We start from the raw sequence: 16,617 nt of genomic DNA, 5'->3' as shown, positions 1-16,617 counted from the left end.
TCTGCGGGGGCAGCGCCTCAAGTCAGCACCTGCTGGATCCAGCCAATCACACCTGTGATGCGGGTGTAGACGCCAAAATAGTTGGGCCGGCCACAGCCCAGACCCCAGCTGACCAGCCCCGCCAGGAACCAGCGGCCACTGGGCTCCTTGCACACCAGCGGGCCGCCCGAGTCACCCTGTAAGAGGGGAAGAGACAGGGCCACGTCAGGGTAGAGGCGTCCCCTTCCAGGCAAGGGTCCCGACTGCTGGGCATGTTCTGAGTGAACATCTACCTTGTGGGCATCCCCTTTGGAAGCCTCCGATAAATGGAGGGGGCCCAAACCAGCCCAGCCTGGCCTCCAGCGGGGCCTGGCTTTCGCGGAAGCGTGGACGTGTGTCCCCACGCCCTGCCCAGCCCCGCCTGCCTTCTGTGGGCTCCGTCTAGTCCTCTCTGCTGCCTCACTTGGGCAAAGTGCCTCGCGGAGGGCAAGGAGCAGAGCCGGGCTTGGGCCTCAGACCTGCCCCCCCGCCGGGGTCTCTTCTCATCTGGGGCCTGCAACCTGGAGCAGGTCTCTCAACCTCCCGAGCCTCAGTTTCCTCATCCATAAAGTGGGAAGAGCCAAGCCCACCTTGCCATGCGGCTGCAGCAGGCCACCGGGGGCAGAAGGCCAGGCCCCGGGTGATGTGAGCAGTGCCCTCTCTCCCCGACCTGGCCCACCCTGCAGGAGTCACCTGGCAGGCATCCTTCTTGCCCCTGCGGTAGCCGGCGCACAGCATGCGGGGGGTCACCTGGTAGCGGTAGGCCTCGCTGCACAGGTCCTGCGGGATCAGCTGCACGTCCACCTTCTGCAGACCGTTGCTGGTGGGGCCTGCCCGGTGGGGCCGGGGGCAGAGGTGAGAAGAAAGGAGGTGCCCGGGGCCCCCCACTCTTCCCTCCCCACCCTTCCGTCCCCGCCCTCCACCTCTCCATCACTCTGTTCTGGCTTCTTCTCTGAGTAGCTCATGGTGACAGACCCCACCCCGACCCTGCCCAGGGCCTACCTGGACTAGGGTCCTCCCCTCCCCTCCTGCTTGAGGCTTCTTGGCTGCCTCCCCTCCGCTCTGTGATAGCCCTGGGGGATTTTTCCAGAACACACATCTCACCCCTTCACTCCCCACTAAAACTCGTCAGTATCTCTCCACTGTCCAGCCAGCACTTCTCCCTAGCAGCTTCAATCGACACTGTGCCTAGTCCCACCCAGAGATCCGGTCTGTTCAGCTGGGATAGGCCCAGACATCCGTGCTTTTTCTCAAAGCCCTGATGCTTCGAGCAGGTCAGGAGGAGGACTCCTGGCTCCAGATCCTCACCCAGATCCACTGGCTCCCCTCTGGTGCTGGGTGTTCTCAGGGCTCCCTGGGTTGCCACCTGTGCTCTTATCAGAAATGCCTTTCCCCTTCGCTGGGACACTGCTGACCTATCCTCCAAGCCTGAGCTCAGCCCGCCCTTCCTCTGGGCTGCCACTGCCCCCTGTACCTCCCCATCCATGTCAGCTCCCCAAAGAATGTTTCCTGTTTGTCTTTATATTCCCTTTGTCCAATTCGATGCCTGGCATATAGCAGGTGCTCATAAATGTGTCATTGAATGAATGAATGAGGAAGTGGACCAATCCTTGTTTTACACTGTTCTCTATCCTCCTCTTGGACATGTCACTTTTCACCTGAGCCTCAGTTTCTCCGTCTTTAAATTATCCCTCAGTCCTGCCCACCTTCAGATTGTAAAGCACAGTACACATTTTTAAAGGCGCCACCACGAAGGGTGCAGGGCGTGGCTGTAGTTATGTACAGAACTGAGAGGTGGCCTCTAGGGATAGCCAGCTCCGGTCAGTGTAGGAGGGAAGGGGACAAACTCATGTTTCTGAGAGGCAGCAGCCAAACAGCAGGGGCTCTGGGGTCAGATAGTCCTGGGTTCTAGTCTCTGCTCCAACCCTCTCTGGCTGTGTGACTTTGAGTCACAGCTAAATGTCTCTGAACCTCCGTTTCCCCATCCTTAAGATGGGGTCCGTGATAACCAATAGCTAGGGTTATTGGATGGATTAAATGAAATCATGTTCCCCTAAAATCTAACCTCCATGTGGTAAGTGTTAATAATTAAGAGCCTCCCCCCAACACAGACACATACCCCCCCACCCCCCGCTGTCCAAGGAGCAGAGGGTTGGAGCTTGCCCACGGGCTGTGGGGTCCCTGGCCTGCCCCATCACTCCACACTTATCCCCTAGGATATCCTTCCATGACTTTGGTTCTCCTTAAATGCCCTTCTGGCAGGAAGGGAAGGGGAGAGGCCCACGGCCATAGTTAAAGGTTGTTTTTTTTCCATGAAATCCAGCGCAGTTTAATCCCAGGACTAGCAGGCCTCTGGAGTGGAGCCCCAGGGCCCCCTGCCAGCTCACCTCCAGGCTCAGAAGCTGCATGAGGGGGACCCATCCCATCTCCCCTGCCCGCAGTCCAGCTCACCACCCTCGCGCAGGGCACCCCAGCCTGTGATCCAGCAGTGCAGGCCCGGCTCGAAGAAGTGGGAGCGCGCGGGCAGGCAGACGGGGTGCACGGAGGCCGAGCGCACCACGGGGTGGTCGAGCTGCAGCAGGGCCACGTCATAGTCGTGGCTGTCCTCCTCGTGGTACGGGTGCAGGAGCAGGCGGCTCACCTTGAAGGACACCTCACCCGGCCAGCGAGCGCTCTGCCACACTTTGCCCAGGAACACAGTCCACGGCGTTGGGGACGCCATGCTGAGGGCAGGGAGGGGGACTCGCTCAGCGGCCGCCTCCCCGATCCCATCCCAGATCCCTAGGGTAGCCAGCTTCCCCCCGGGACACCAGCCTCTAACCCATCCCCGCCCTGCTCTGGAAGGCCAGGCAGCTGGTAGTACGGTGTTCAGTGTTGGCCCTGGAGCCCTCCTGCCTGGGTTCCAGCTCCAGCGTCATCCCTCCCGAGGTGTGTGTGCACCTCTCTAGGCCTCAGTCACCCCATCTGCAAAATGGGAATAGCATCATCTACTCATATGTTCCTGAGGGAATTCAATAAGACTGTGTATGTAAAAAACTTAGCACAGTGCCAGGCATTGGCAGATCATTCTCTCCTTTTTTTCTGTGCACTTTATAGATGGGGCAGCTGGGAACGCCCTGAAACTTGCTGGTCCTCAGGAGGAGGGGGAGGGAGTTGAGTGTGGAGGAATTGGCAGAGAGTGGGCTGTGCAGACCCCTGGAGGCCAGGTCAGCATCCAGGTCTTCCTCTACCTTGTGGGCAGTGGGGAGCCAGGGATGAAGTGAAAGAAGCTGGGTAGTCAGACTGCACCCAGAAGGGCACCCGGGCACCTGGGCAGAGGATGCAAAAGGGAGCTGGGCTCTGGGCTGCCGGGGTGACCCAGTGGTGATGGTGGCAGCGTGCACAGGCAGTGGCTGAAGATTCGTCCAGACCACTGAGAGGGCTTGCTTACTGGCTGAGTATGAGGGGAGGGGGAGGGGTGCCCTGGTGGCTCCAGGCCTTTGGCTTGGACTGTGTAGACCCAGGACAGAGGAGAAGGTGTGGAGACAGAGTCCGGAGCTGGCCGCGCTGGGGGCGGGTCTGGGGCACCAGGCATCAGGCTAGGGGTGGAGAGGGGGTGCTGCCAGCCCACCACGGAGATGAGGAAGATGTCTGTGGGGCAGGGTGAGACGTCCCTTCTTGTGGGCTTCTCTGCCGCCCCTCTCCCACCCCAGGTCACAGACAGGCATGCCTGGAGGAGGGGGGTTCATGGTCTATGACCAGGTCAGGAAGTTCTGTTTTCTGCTGTACCCCAGTGCCTAGCACAGCCCCTGGCACATAGTAGGAGCACAATGAATATCGCTGAACGGATGAATGAGTAAATAAATGAATCACTGACCCAGCTGAAAGCAAGATACCAAAAGTAGAGCACAGAGAGGTCGAGCAGCCTCTCCAGGGGCACAGAGTGCGCTTGTGGTGGAGCCAGGGCTGAACCCAAGTGCCGGAACAGCCAGTCTGAGGGGCTTCCCACCGCCCTCCCCTCTGTCTGCTTAGGTTTCAGACACACTGTACCCCGTCACAGCCTTCCCTACCCCACCTCTCACGGCCCACGGCCCCGTGCCGTCCCCCTCACCTGTCCTCCTGGAAGCAGTGGGCAGCTGTGATCACCCAGTGGTCAGCGATGAGGGCCCCCCCACAGATGTGTCGGCCCCGAACCTGGAGGCTGGCCTGCCAGGGCCACTCACCCTCTGAGGACTCGGCCCCGCCCACGATGCGGCCCGAGGGGCCCTGGAGGCCACAGTCTAGGGGTGGAGATGGGGACAGGGATGGACAGAGGGCGAGCGGCCGCAGAGAAACAGACACAGAGAAAAAGAGAAGGGGGAGGCTCGAAGGGAGGGCAGAGAATGAAGGGTCGAGGGAGGGAGAGAGGCGGGCAGGACCCACACCAGGGGGCAGAGGCGCGGTAGAAAGACACAGATGGACAGACGATGAGCTCTCCCTCCAGCTCCGCAGGGTGGGAGGGCCCAGCAGGTGGAGGGGCATGCTGCCCAGCCCAGCCTGTCGGGGCCCCCAGGGCTCACCACAGTACTGCTCATCCGAGCCGTCCTTGCAGTCGGGGTGCCCGTCGCACTGTGGGTTGGGCTTCTTCACACAACTGCCATCCTCACACTGGAAGGTGAAGGTCCCGCAAGGCACCCCTGGGATAGGGGGGGGGGCAGGGCTTAGAGGGTGGGTCCTTGAGCCCAAAGGAGCCTCCAACACCAGGCCAGGGAAGACAGAGCCCAGAAGAGGCCAGGAGGTGACCGGGGAGGGGTCTCTTGACTGCACTAAAGGGTTCCCTGAGGCTCCTTTAAGGTCCCCTAAAAGCCATGTCCCCTCCGCCGCCCTCGCCCCCCACGCTGGTCTGTTAAGAGAAGGCAGTGTCTCCCCCCTCAGACCTGGGCTCCTGACCGTAAGGTTATACCTACCTCCAGTTATGGTACCTGAAGGCAGACCCGTGCTCCCACTTTCAGCCCAGTGAGGCTCCCAAGAGCGCGGCTCTGCCCCTCCCTTCACACTGAGCTCCCCTCCCAGCCTGGCAGCCCTCCGGGCCCTGCCCCACCCAACCACACAACTGCCCCTCACTGCCTTCACCATGAACAGCTTTCTTCTCCACAGTCTTCGCCTGCTCGCCTTTCCTTCGCTACTTAAAATTTACCTCTCTTCAAGGCCCAGTTCAAAGCCTGCCTCTTCCAGGAAGCTTTCTCAGCCTGATCTCCTCCTCATCCTCCAGCCTTCATATGCTGGACATGATGTCCAGAAGGTCTGGGCCAGAGAGTCACCCATCATTTTTTTTTTCTACTATCAGATAATCCCCAGAGGGCAGGGACCACTTTGGTGTCTTTTATTCCCATTTCTCAACTCTGCCTTGCATATCACTGGGTAGTCTGTGAGTGAAGATTGGTTGGTCAGATGGATGGACGGATGGATGAATGGATAAAACACTGGAGACTCTGACAGGAGATTGGGCAGACCAACAAACGGGTGACTTGATGGTCTGGTAAGAAGACTGACAAGCAGCTATTTGGATGGATAAATGAGTGGCTGTAAGGACCAATGGACAAACATGTAGTTAGAGAGATCCATGGATGCATGGATGGAGGATGGAACCATGGACATACAGAGAGTCAGTTGGGTAAACCAGTAAGTGAGTAGATTGATGGCTTAGTGGATAGGTAGATAGGTGGTTGGACAGGCCAATGGATGAGTGAGTGAGTGGATGTATGAATCACTGGACAGACAAGATGGTTGGGGAGACCAGAAGATGGATAGATGGATGGATGGATGGATGGATGGATGGATAGATGGATGGATGGATGGATGGATGGATGGATGGATGGACGGACATATAGGCATACTTATAAATGGGTTGGTAAGCATTTGGACAAGAGGGCAGAAACATTTGTGGAAGAAGCATGCAGAAGGGCTGGGCTATCTGGCTGAGCCCATTCTTTGGTTTCCCTCTTAGATACCTGGTTATACCCCACCCTACCTTCCTGGCACTGCTCTTCATCACTCCCATTGAGACAGTCAGGCTGCCGGTCACAGACCCTGGACAGTGAGATGCATGTGCTGTCCTCTTGGCACTGGAATGTGGCTCTGCACACTGTATGAGGACACAGGGAGGGGACAGGTGGGAGGAAGCCAGAGGCACCAGGCTGGGACTTTGCGCTGCCTGTGACTGTGCATTGTATCCCATGTCATGATCACAAATCTCTTTCTCAACTACTTTACACCTGAGTGTCACAGCAACCCTGTGAGATACTCCATTTCATTGGTGGAAACAGAAATGGAGTGACTTTTCCAAGGTCACCTGGCTGAGCCAGAACTTGAAGCCAGATGTTCTGGTTCCAAATATGAGGCACCTTCACGAGCATGAAGGCAGGATCAGCCCAGAGGCAGGCACACCTCCCTTCCCTCTTGCTTCTCTCCCCACATATGTAAAACTTTGATGGGATGCAGGTGGTCTGGGGAGATCAGACTGGAACAGTCTGTACTGATGGTGACTCTGGGGGCCAGAAGCCAGGATTCAGAGGCAGAGGTATTAATCCGAGAGAGCCCTGGCTTGGGGACCATCAGGACCCTGAGCCCCTTCTGCCAGGGCTGGGCAGTGGTGAGCACGACCCCAGAAAGAGTTGGCAGCTCCAGTCTGAACCCCTGAAGCGGAGGACCCCACTCAAAGGAGGCAGATAAAGGATCCTCTCCTTGGCCAACCTGGGTCTGCTGGACGCCGCTTGACAGCCTTCCCCCTTCTGGTCCTACCCTCCCTCATCTGCTCTGTTCCTTCTTGGACGGCTGTCCTGGCAGAAGGCTGGAGGTGAAGGCCTGGTGGGGAGAAGCCCCAAGCTGGGAGTCAGGACACCTGGGTCCCACCTTGTCCCTGTCACTGCCCTGCTGGGTGGCCCTCACTCTGTGCTTCCACGATGCCATCTCAGCACAGCGAGGGAGCCCTACTTCCTGGATGCTGCTAATGGGAGCTGCCTGTGTGGGGCGGGTTTCGAAAGAGTGGGCTCAGCCCAGCACAGAGGTGAGGAGGCAGGAGCGACGGGGTGGGCGGGCAGCTCACCGCAGTTTCTCTCATCCAGGCCATTGGGGCAGTCTTTGACCCCATCGCAGGCAGGCACACAGAGTCCATTCACAGAGCAGAGGAACTCTCCAGGGCAGGCTGGACAGGGAAGGAGCCATTAGGACACGCGTCAGCATGAAAACACGTGCAGACACGAGGCACCCGTGTGCTCACGTGTGTACCCACACGCCTGTGTACACGGTCCATGTGGACATACATGTCCAGGCACATGCACGCAGCACACACTCGGGTAGGTATGAGTGTATATACCTCATGAACACGTATGACTGCCTTGCCCACGTGAGCACACACAAAGCTGCATATGTTCGTGCACACATGTGCGCACATGCGCATGCACACACACACACACACTCCTTTTGACCCTCCTCTTGGTGCTTCCAGGGACAGCTCAGAGGCAGAGAGAAGCTGCGGGGGCTTAGGGGGTCCCCGCCCCAATCCCCAGCCTGCCCACACTCACGATCTGACTGGTTGTACAAGCTGTAGTGCACCTGCACGCCGGGCCCAGTGAGGGAGATCTGGGACGTGAAGTTGATGGTGATGCCAGCGGTGGCCACCACAGGGATCCTCTCGGCGTAGGGCTGCAGGGTGCGCAGGCCACACAGCCTGGGGGTGACCAGAGACAGACTCAGGGCCACACGGTCTGGTCCAAGGTAAGGGACAGCCTGGGTCCCCGTGTACGGACAGGGCAAGGACAGGGCAGTCGGAAAGGAAGGGGGAGCCACAACCCCAGCCCACCCCCACCTCCTCTGTCTTGATTTCTCCCTTGGGTGGCCACTCACCCCCAGAGTCATCTAGAAAGCAGCCTGGCTATGTCACTCCCCTGCTCAAAAACCTTCAATGGCTCCCCATTGCCTGCAGGATAAAATTTAACATCTGGATTCTAGTTCCAGTCACCTAGGAGCTGTAAGAGCCTAGCAAGTCAGAGTCCCTCCCTGAGCCTCACTTTCCTCCCTTGTAAAACAAGGGAAATTATCATCTCTGTTGACCTGACATCTGACAAAAGGCTCCAATGTGTCAGTGGAAGCAATAGTCCTTGACTGGTCTACCCTCCATAGACTGGAAGGGATGTTCCTCCTGTGCTCGGTGTGGAGTGAGAAGGCAGCCTCGCTCCCCATTCAGGCCCTTCCCTCCCACTGAGAAGCCTCCACAGCCCTGGCGGCTTCCCTGTGACCCTCTGGGCATGAGGGAGGCACCAGTCCTGCTCCCAGGATCAGCAGTGCCATGCTGATGGGCAGCCCTTTTCCGTGTGTGGCCACACTCGGGTGGGACCACCCCTCAACTGTGGGAGCACGCTCACATCCCTGCTGGACACCCCCGTCCCCACCAGTGATGCTCTTGTTCCCACAGAGCAGGTGGAATTCCCCGCAGAGAGCAGGTACGAATCCTCCCGCCTCCAGGGTGAGGGGCACGGCGCTCATCCCACACTGTGCCTGCTCACACCTGGCCTTACAGAGCAAGAGGCCATACTTTCATGGAGCAGGCGCAGCCACGCCCCCCAAGCAGCGGGGACCCTCCCCAGAGAGCAGCCTGGGGTTCCCTGCCTTCCCAGGCAGGACACCCTCCACAGAACAGATGGGTCGGCCCCGTCAGCTCCTAGGAATGCCTCCCACAGGGAAGGGAGTATCCTCACAGAGCAAACAGGAATGCCTTTACAGGTGAGGGAAACACCCAGAACATGGGTGGAAAGGTCTGCAGACAGAGGTGAAAAGGCCCCCAGCAGAGAAGGTAGGAGGAAGTCAAGAGAGCAAGTGGGAGTGCCCCAAAGCATGATGGGAACATCCCACAGCAGATGCAGCAGCCCACAGAGCTTGTCCCCTAATTCCCAGGGGCCAGAGGCTTCCTCAGAACTTCCAGAACACGGCAAGCATTTAATAGTTCAATAACAGTTGGAGACCTCACTGCATGGGGATTTTGAGGTTCTCACAGCAACTCCACCCTGTGAGGAGGAATTGTTCTCATCCCGCTCTCCAGATGAGGCTCAGGAAGGGAAGTGCTGAGCTGGATGAGAATCCAACCTCCTCAGGACCCAGGAGGCCCCACCCAGCCTGCACTGTGGGGAGGTGCACCCTGACCCTCACTGCCACATGAGCTCTAGGGGCTGAGCCCTCATGTTCCCCATGACCCCCTTCAGACCTGGCCTAAGGTTTAGTTTCCCCATACTGTTTGCCTGCAGTGACCATATTCTTGCCCCCATACCAATAAACAGTTCTCAAAGTATGGTCTGGGGACCACTTGGGGTCCAAAGTAAAAATTATTTTTATAATAATTCTCAGGTATCATTTGCCTTTTTCACTCTCTTCTCACACAAGATAGAGTGGAATTTTCCAGAGACTATGTGATGTGTAACCCATTGAATGTGGAAACAGGTGTGGGGATTCATTTGCCGTCTACCAGTCCAATTATTAAAGAAAGTTGCAAAAATGTAAAACAGTGATATTATTCCTCACCAAATGTTTTTAGTTTTGGAAAATATAATTAATTTTTCATAAAATATGTCCTTTATGTTAAAATGTAATGGGTTTCGGGGCTTCCCTGGTGGCGCAGTGGTTGAGAATCTGCCTGCCAATGCAGGGGACACGGGTTCGAGCCCTGGTCTGCGAAGATCCCACATGCCGCGGAGCAACTGGGCCCATAAGCCACAACTACTGAGCCTGCGCGTCTGGAGCCTGTGCTCCTCAACAGCAGAGGCCGCGACAGTGAGAGGCCCGCGCAGTGCGATGAAGAGTGGCCCCCACTCTCCGCAACTAGAGAAAGCCCTCGCACAGAAACGAAGACCCAACACAGCCAAATAAATAAATAAAATAAATTAAAAAAAAAATGTAATGGGTTTCTTATTATTTTAAAGGAACAGATAAATATTTTTAAATGTTCTCAGTTTTCATTTCTAATACTGTAAATATAGGTTAAAAATATAGTTTTTATACAAGGCATAAAATCTCTGGGGTGCTCCATAATTTTAAAGAGTATAGAGGGGTTCTGAGATGGAAAATTTTGAGAACCACTGCTCTGCAGCCCAGGGGGACCAGAGCGGGATGAGGTGCCACCAGGGGGCGCTCCTGAACAAGCCTCGTCCTTGTCCTTTTAAAACTAAAGAAGCAAGGGGGTGTTGTTGTTTGTTTTTAAAGTAGATAAACAAATGCTATCATGGATTACTATCCCCAGAGAATTGCCCTGGGGAGTGGACAGGGGATCTGGGGGCTGGGAAATACCGGGCAGGGGGAAATGAGGAATCAGGTGCATTCCTGAACATGCTTAAGGTTCAGGGGCCTGGGGCACTGTCCCCAGACGGTTACGGGAGACTGTGGAGAGACGGGGAAGGAACCAGAGCCGGGTTGGAGGGCAGTGGAATGTTTCAGTTTATAAGAATGTGAGGGCTGCATGGTCACCTCAAGCCTTGGCCAGAGGCTCTAAGGCACCAGCGTCTGCCAATAGAACATTTCTCTACTGGCATCCAAGAGAGGATTCCAGTATCAGCCTGTGGCTCAGCCTGGTAAATCAGGAACCTGCTCAGCCTGGGCAGCATTTAGTTCTCACCCTGGAGGGCTGGGTCGGACAGGAGACGGCAGAATTCCTGGGGCAAGACTCTTCGTCAGCAGGAGCCAGAAAAGAATCCAAGGCAGAGGCTGTAATCTGGCAACTCAGGCTGAATCACTCAGCCTAAAGATGATCTATTTAGCCTATGCAGTATTAAAAACATTTTTTCCAATGTAGTTGCCAGCTAATTTCACATAACATCTTAGATTCTTGTTTCTGAAAAATAAGCCCTAGAAACACTGGCTGGAAGCGATCAGAGGCTGCCCGAATTAGGCAGGGCACGTGTGACCCAGCTATCCAGGTCCCTCCCTCCCTCCCTCTCCCCCACGCAGCCTGCCTCAAGGGACTACACACTGGCCTGGCCCCTTTGCACATCATCATTTCTGGTTCTTGCCGCAGAGCCTTCTGAGTGAGGGTTTGCGTCCTCTGCCACCTTCCTCCCCTGTGATGTCACTTTTCTTGTGATCAGCCCAACCATTTCCACTTCACCGATGGGGACAGGCAGAGCCACTGGCTCCTCAGGCCTGCTGGAGCCGGAAAGGGGGAACCCTGTGCCACACTGACTCCCAGCCAGAGTGGGTTCTGCGAAACCCAGCAGCTGGCAGCCAGATTTCACGAGGTCAGCTCCCTCCCCTGCCACCAGGCCACTCAAAGGGCAGGAGGCCTCTGCTGGGGAGAAACTGGGGAGAAAACAGGGAGGTGGGGGGAGGGCAGAAAGGCTCAGGGGAGTGAGGTGACGTGCCCAAGGATGCCCCGCCCGTGGAGGGAACCCGGGCCAGCCTCTCCTCATCACTGTGCTGGCACCTGAGGGGTGAGACACCCTCTCCCCACACCCACCCTCTGTCACTCCTCGTCAATGGCCATTCTGGGCCCCAGGACTGTGCCTCCCCCTCCCTACAAATCCTGTGCCTGGAAATCTACACCCTTCCCCAGACCTCTTGTGTCTTTGCCACCCACACAAGCAGATTTTCCAACAAATGTTTATTCAAAGAATTTCCCAGCAACTACATAGGCTGATGGTTATCAAAAACGATCAGAACTAGAGGAAATGGTTTGTCCGGTGCTTACAGTCTGGAGGTACACCTCTGCCTTCCCTTCCACACTCAGACACAGGCAGGAGCCTGGGGGCAGGGGGCCACGAGTCTCCACCAGGGGACCCCAGACCCTTAACGAAGGTCTGAGAAGACAGGGATGGGACTTCCCAGGCTGCTCTCGGAGCTGATGAGAGGGGAGCCCCAGAAGCTGTCCGTCCCCTCAGCAGGATGCCAGTGCGTTAGTCAGGATGGCTTGGCCAAGGGAGGGAACAGCTGGCACAGCTGCTCGGAGGCTCTGTAGGAAGATTCTGCTTGAGCGTGAACACTTAGACGAGCACGCGTACGGGCATGGACGTGCGCACACAGGCCCGCACGCCGCCACACACGCTCTGGATCACACTGCCTAGCTCCACTCTGGTTTCTCTAGTTACGAGCTGGGTGACTGTGTGAATGCCTTTGCCTCTCTGCGCCTCAGTCCCTCATCGGTCTATGAAGGAGGCAATGCGGGGCCTGCTTCCTCACCAGGTTGCTGAGGATGAAGGAAACGGCACCTGAGCTCTGGGCCTGCCTGGTGCAGAGTCCAGAGCCAGTTACGAACTCATGGCCGGTGCCTTCTGGAGCTCCTGCCTATCCCGGCCTGCAGGAGCTGGCGTCCTCCACCCACGATCTCATTTACTCCTCCCTGGATGGGGACCTGCTTCATGCCCACTTTTCAGATGAGTTACCTGAGGCTGAGAGGGGTGAGTCCTTGCTGAATGGAAGGAGAGGAGCCAGGGTTTGAACACTGCTGTGTCTCATTCCAACAGCTAAGCTCCTTCCACCTCTCCAGCCCAACTTGGAATGACATTTCATTAGGAGCTAATAAACACAACTTATTGGAAAACATCTTTCTGATGGGTAAATAATAAAAAGTTGGGGCCCTGGACCCTGGGCAGGCCTAACCCCCTTGTTTCACAGATGAGGAAGGGGGTGTGCCCAGAATTATATGCAGAAACCAGGTAACCAGACTCCCCCAAGCACATCTTCAACCCCCCAGCAGGTGGGGGAGACTTGAGAAGAGAGAGGAGGGGGTGGGAGTTCTGGGCCTTGTCAAGCCTCACCCTCCCACCCCATCCGCCACCCAACTGCACCCTGGTCCCTCGCCACCACTTCAAAAGTGCAAAAAGACAAGGACAAGAAGCCAAGTCTTTAGTCCTCCCTAGACCTCAGTTTTCCCACCTGTACAATGGGTGAGGGTAGGGCTCGATGGTCAGCCCAGTCCACTTTCTATAGCTCAACGGTGCTTTGAGACAGTGGGGAGGGTGAGACCCCTCCAACCCCGATAGACTCTGTCACCGTGCCTGAAATGTCACCATTGCACTATCATTCCTTCTGATGAAGACTCTCCCTATCTGTGGCCCACACTTGAAACCCAAGGGTAGCTCATGAAGTCCCAGCACCCAGCGCCCACACCTTTGCCCGACCCTCCTGGCTACGTCAGGGATACAGGAAGAAGGCCCTGCAGGGGGAGCACGTTGTGGACCACCGTGTGTCCTGCAGTTCATGGCTAGTGGTGGGCATGGGAGAGAGGCCCTGACTGAGGACCCATCTGAGTACTACTTAATCCCACTGAGCCTCGGTTCCCTTCTCTGGGAAATGGAATGATGATGCCTCTGACATCACAGGCTGTCGGGCCATGAACTGATGCCCTGTGCTGAGCACCAAGCAGGTGGAATGGGGCACCTGGTGCCAGGGCCCGGCTCCCGGCTAATGGAATAGCCATGGCGGTGGGGGGGGGTAAGTGCGGGAGCATCAGACCCAGGCCCTTCTCGCCCCTTCCTAGCCCCTCGTCGAGATATCAGATTCAGCTCTGGTGTTGAGAGGATGGCGGGAAAAAAACGTTATCATCATGTGGAGAACCGTGAATCAAGGACCACTCTCAGGGTCACTCTGGGCTCCTGACACTGGGGGGTGAGCCCAGCCATCCTCAGTCTGGGCAGCCCCCAGGCAGGTGGGGAGGGGCCCTGAGGGAGCACCACAGAGGATCAAGGCAGCCAAGCCCAGAAATGCCACCCACATGCTGGGACCTGTGGGACAAGATGCCTTCTGCTCTCCAAAAAGCACCGGGCCAGAGTCACACCACTTGACATCACCCCCAAACAGCATAGGCCTGAACTCACACCCTCGGCATGTCTTCTTTTTCCTTTTAATCATGGTCCCTGATAAATTGCAAAATCCCTGGAAGGGATGACGACGAGTCAACGAGCATCATCAATCCCTGTCCCCTTTTGTCTGGCTGATGATTTTCAAAAGGATCAACCGATAAGTAAAATACAAGCGTTGGGCTTCCCTGGTGGCACAGTGGTCAAGAATCTGCCTGCCAATGCAGGGGACACAGGTTCAAGCCCTGCTCCGGGAAGATTCCACATGCCATGGAGCAACTAAGCACGTGCGCCACAACTACTGAGCCCGAGTGCCACAACTACTGAAGCTCTCGCGCCTAGAGTCCATGCTCCGCAACAAGAGAAGCCACCCAATGAGATGCCTGCGCACTGCAACGAAGAGTAGCCCCCGCTCGCTGCAACTACAGAAAAGCCCGCGAGCAGCAACAAAGACCCAACGCAGCCAAAAATAAAAAATAAATCAATAAATTTATATTAAAAAAAATACAAGCATTGGTGAACGTGGACACCAACCCCAGAATCCAAGAATTCCAGAGTCCTAGAACTTTCTAATTTTAGTGTACTGGAATCTCGGATACTCAAAATCTTTGAAACCAAGAAATCAAGAACCTTGCATATTAGAATCTCAGCCCCTGTTAGACCCCTAGGACCTCAGGGTTGGAAGGCAAGCAGAGGCCCAATCTGCTACTAGATGTAGAATCTTCTATTCAGTATCTCTGGACCGCAGGTGGGTAGGGGTCTCCCCAGATCTGCAAGGCTACTTTGAGATCCCTTCTCTCTCCCCAAGCCTCTGCCCACCCCTGCAAAAATGGAGCCATGGGAAGGTGTCCTTCTGCTTTCCCTCCATGCCTCCCACTCCCCTCCCACCCCGTTATCCCCTGTGCCTGACCCATCCTCTCTGCCTCTAAGGGATGCTCCCGCACAGCATTTAGACACAGAGCCCCTCCCGTTGTAAATATCCCCTCCCTTGAATGCCCTAGTTCTCTCCTTCACTCCCCAGACCAGGGAAGGAGCATCTGCACTGCCTCCATTCCCTGCTTCCCTGTCCACCCCACTCCTTTGCAGCCGACAGGACCAACAGTGGCCCGCAGGGTGCCAGCCGCAGTGGGCATTTCCCAGCCTTCATCCTACTGATCAAACTGCAGGCATGCTGACCAGAGGATGGCCTGGCCACGCTGTGTCCTGCCCACCTCCACAAGGGACTCAATTCTTCCTCAGGAACTTTGTCACCGGGGGGCCAAGGGCAGCACAGATAGCAAGGGCTGGCGACCCACACGGGGCGCGGGTGATTCAGGGTGGCCCTGGGAAGTGGTCAGGTTAGCAAGAGCGGCATGGACACTGGCTCTGCAGCTTCACAGTCGGGAAGCCGCTTGAATCTGGCCAACAGCAGGGAGCAGGATAAGGCAAGAGATGCCTCCATTTGCACTTGGGCGGGTTTAGGGAAAGACACCCCAGCACTGCTGAGTCCTGTGGCTCTGCATCGTCTCATTTAAGGATTTGGGGTGACAGCACCCAAGGAAATGAAACCATTTCACTCTAACTAGGGTCAACACCCAAGGTGGCTGATGACATGTGTGTGTCTGAGACTTCCGGGTGGCAGGAGGGGAGGCTGAGGCCCGGGTTGGGGGCCGGGACAGGGACTGGGTCAAGGGTGAGGCAACAGGCCTGACCTCTGCTCTCTTCGCATGATGCCCCTCTGAGGTCCCAGACTTGGGCTCCCAAGGGGGGTTACCTGCAGGGACAGGAAGGGGGTTCCGCGCAGGTACCTCCGGTTCTGGATGGTCCACTGGCCTTGGGTGCACGGCATGTCGTATTTCTGCCTCCGCAGAGTGTAAGCATCAAACCAGAGGGCCAAGCCGTAGTCCAGGGAGGGCACCTGGGACAGAGGAGCTAGTCACCAGGTGGCCCATGGGCTGCGGCCAGGTGGTGGTCCCACCTCCCAGGACAGCAAAGCGGGGAAGAGGCCTGCCAACACAGAGTGCCAGCTGGGGCTGAGGTCTGTCAGTCACTCAGCAAACAGACGTCGCCATGGCAACAGAGACATCCCACCCACCCTGGAAGGATTGGTACCCAGAGCTCAGCCTGTGGGTGCTTCAGCAGAGGCAGGACAGTGCTCCCCTACCAGTTGGGATCCCCGGAGGTCTATAGGGTGCTCTGGGCAGAGGGTAGGTGGGCTCACCGTGAAGTGCCAGGAGCAGTGGGTGCTGGGTGAGTAGTAGCTGGGGAAGTATGGCGTGCTGAGGATGCCCTGCAGCTCCAGCCGGCCTTCCAGGGTCAGATTCACCTCACAGGCTTGGCCCGGAGAACAGAAGTTACACAGGGTGCCTTGGACCCACCCCGCTGCACCTGCCAGCAGGTGGGGGGCAGCTGAAACCCATGCTCCCTACTGACACTAAAAAGTACAGTCTGATGACTGAGTGTGAATGTGTGACCTTGGGCCTCAGTTTCCTCATCTGTGAAACAGGGACAATAACAGTACATACCTCATAGGGTAGCTGAGTGGATTAAACAGACGTGGTATGTAGTAAGTGCTCGATAAATGTTCGCTACTGACATCAGCTGTGCAACCCTTCACGGTTTACTGAATGTGCTCACTGCTGTGCCAGCCTCACAGTTACGGGGGTTGGGGAGGGAGAATCGTTCCCCTTTTCAAAGATGAGGTTTGGGGAAGAGGAGCAACTTGGCTGAGGTCACACAGTGAGAGGGTGAGGCACGGGCAGCAGGTGTGTTCCCAGCTAGCACAACACCTTCCATGGAAGTCAGGGGCCCTAAAGCCCCCCATTCC

The 16,617-nt window shown here is 56.7% G+C and overlaps 1 protein-coding gene across 2 annotated transcripts in view; it reads right to left on the bottom strand.

Moving 5' to 3' along the window:
• Positions 1-13: 13 nt before the first annotated feature.
• TMPRSS6 (transmembrane serine protease 6) overlaps positions 14-16,617 on the bottom strand; it is a 36,908-nt gene continuing 20,304 nt past the window's right edge. Inside the window, exons 9-18 of one of the 2 annotated variants that reach the window (XM_081249059.1) lie at positions 16,012-16,178; positions 15,599-15,708; positions 7,560-7,705; positions 7,082-7,180; positions 6,008-6,121; positions 4,557-4,673; positions 4,109-4,277; positions 2,470-2,741; positions 712-848; positions 14-176 (exon numbers count right to left, since the gene is read on the bottom strand). In XM_081249059.1, the coding sequence (XP_081105185.1) occupies positions 18-176; positions 712-848; positions 2,470-2,741; positions 4,109-4,277; positions 4,557-4,673; positions 6,008-6,121; positions 7,082-7,180; positions 7,560-7,705; positions 15,599-15,708; positions 16,012-16,178 (1,490 nt within the window). In that variant the 3' untranslated portion in view covers positions 14-17. Of the gene's footprint in view, positions 849-2,469; positions 2,742-4,108; positions 4,278-4,556; positions 4,674-6,007; positions 6,122-7,081; positions 7,181-7,559; positions 7,706-15,598; positions 15,709-16,011; positions 16,179-16,617 lie in introns of both variants that reach the window. The other variant, XM_081249058.1, reaches the window with a different exon arrangement.

Source organism: Mesoplodon bidens, assembly GCF_964165515.1.
Source record: "Mesoplodon bidens genome assembly, chromosome: 11".
Taxonomy (NCBI): Eukaryota; Metazoa; Chordata; class Mammalia; order Artiodactyla; family Ziphiidae; genus Mesoplodon; species Mesoplodon bidens.
Note: the sequence above shows the minus strand (reverse complement) of the source record. Positions and strands in the feature narration are given on the sequence as shown.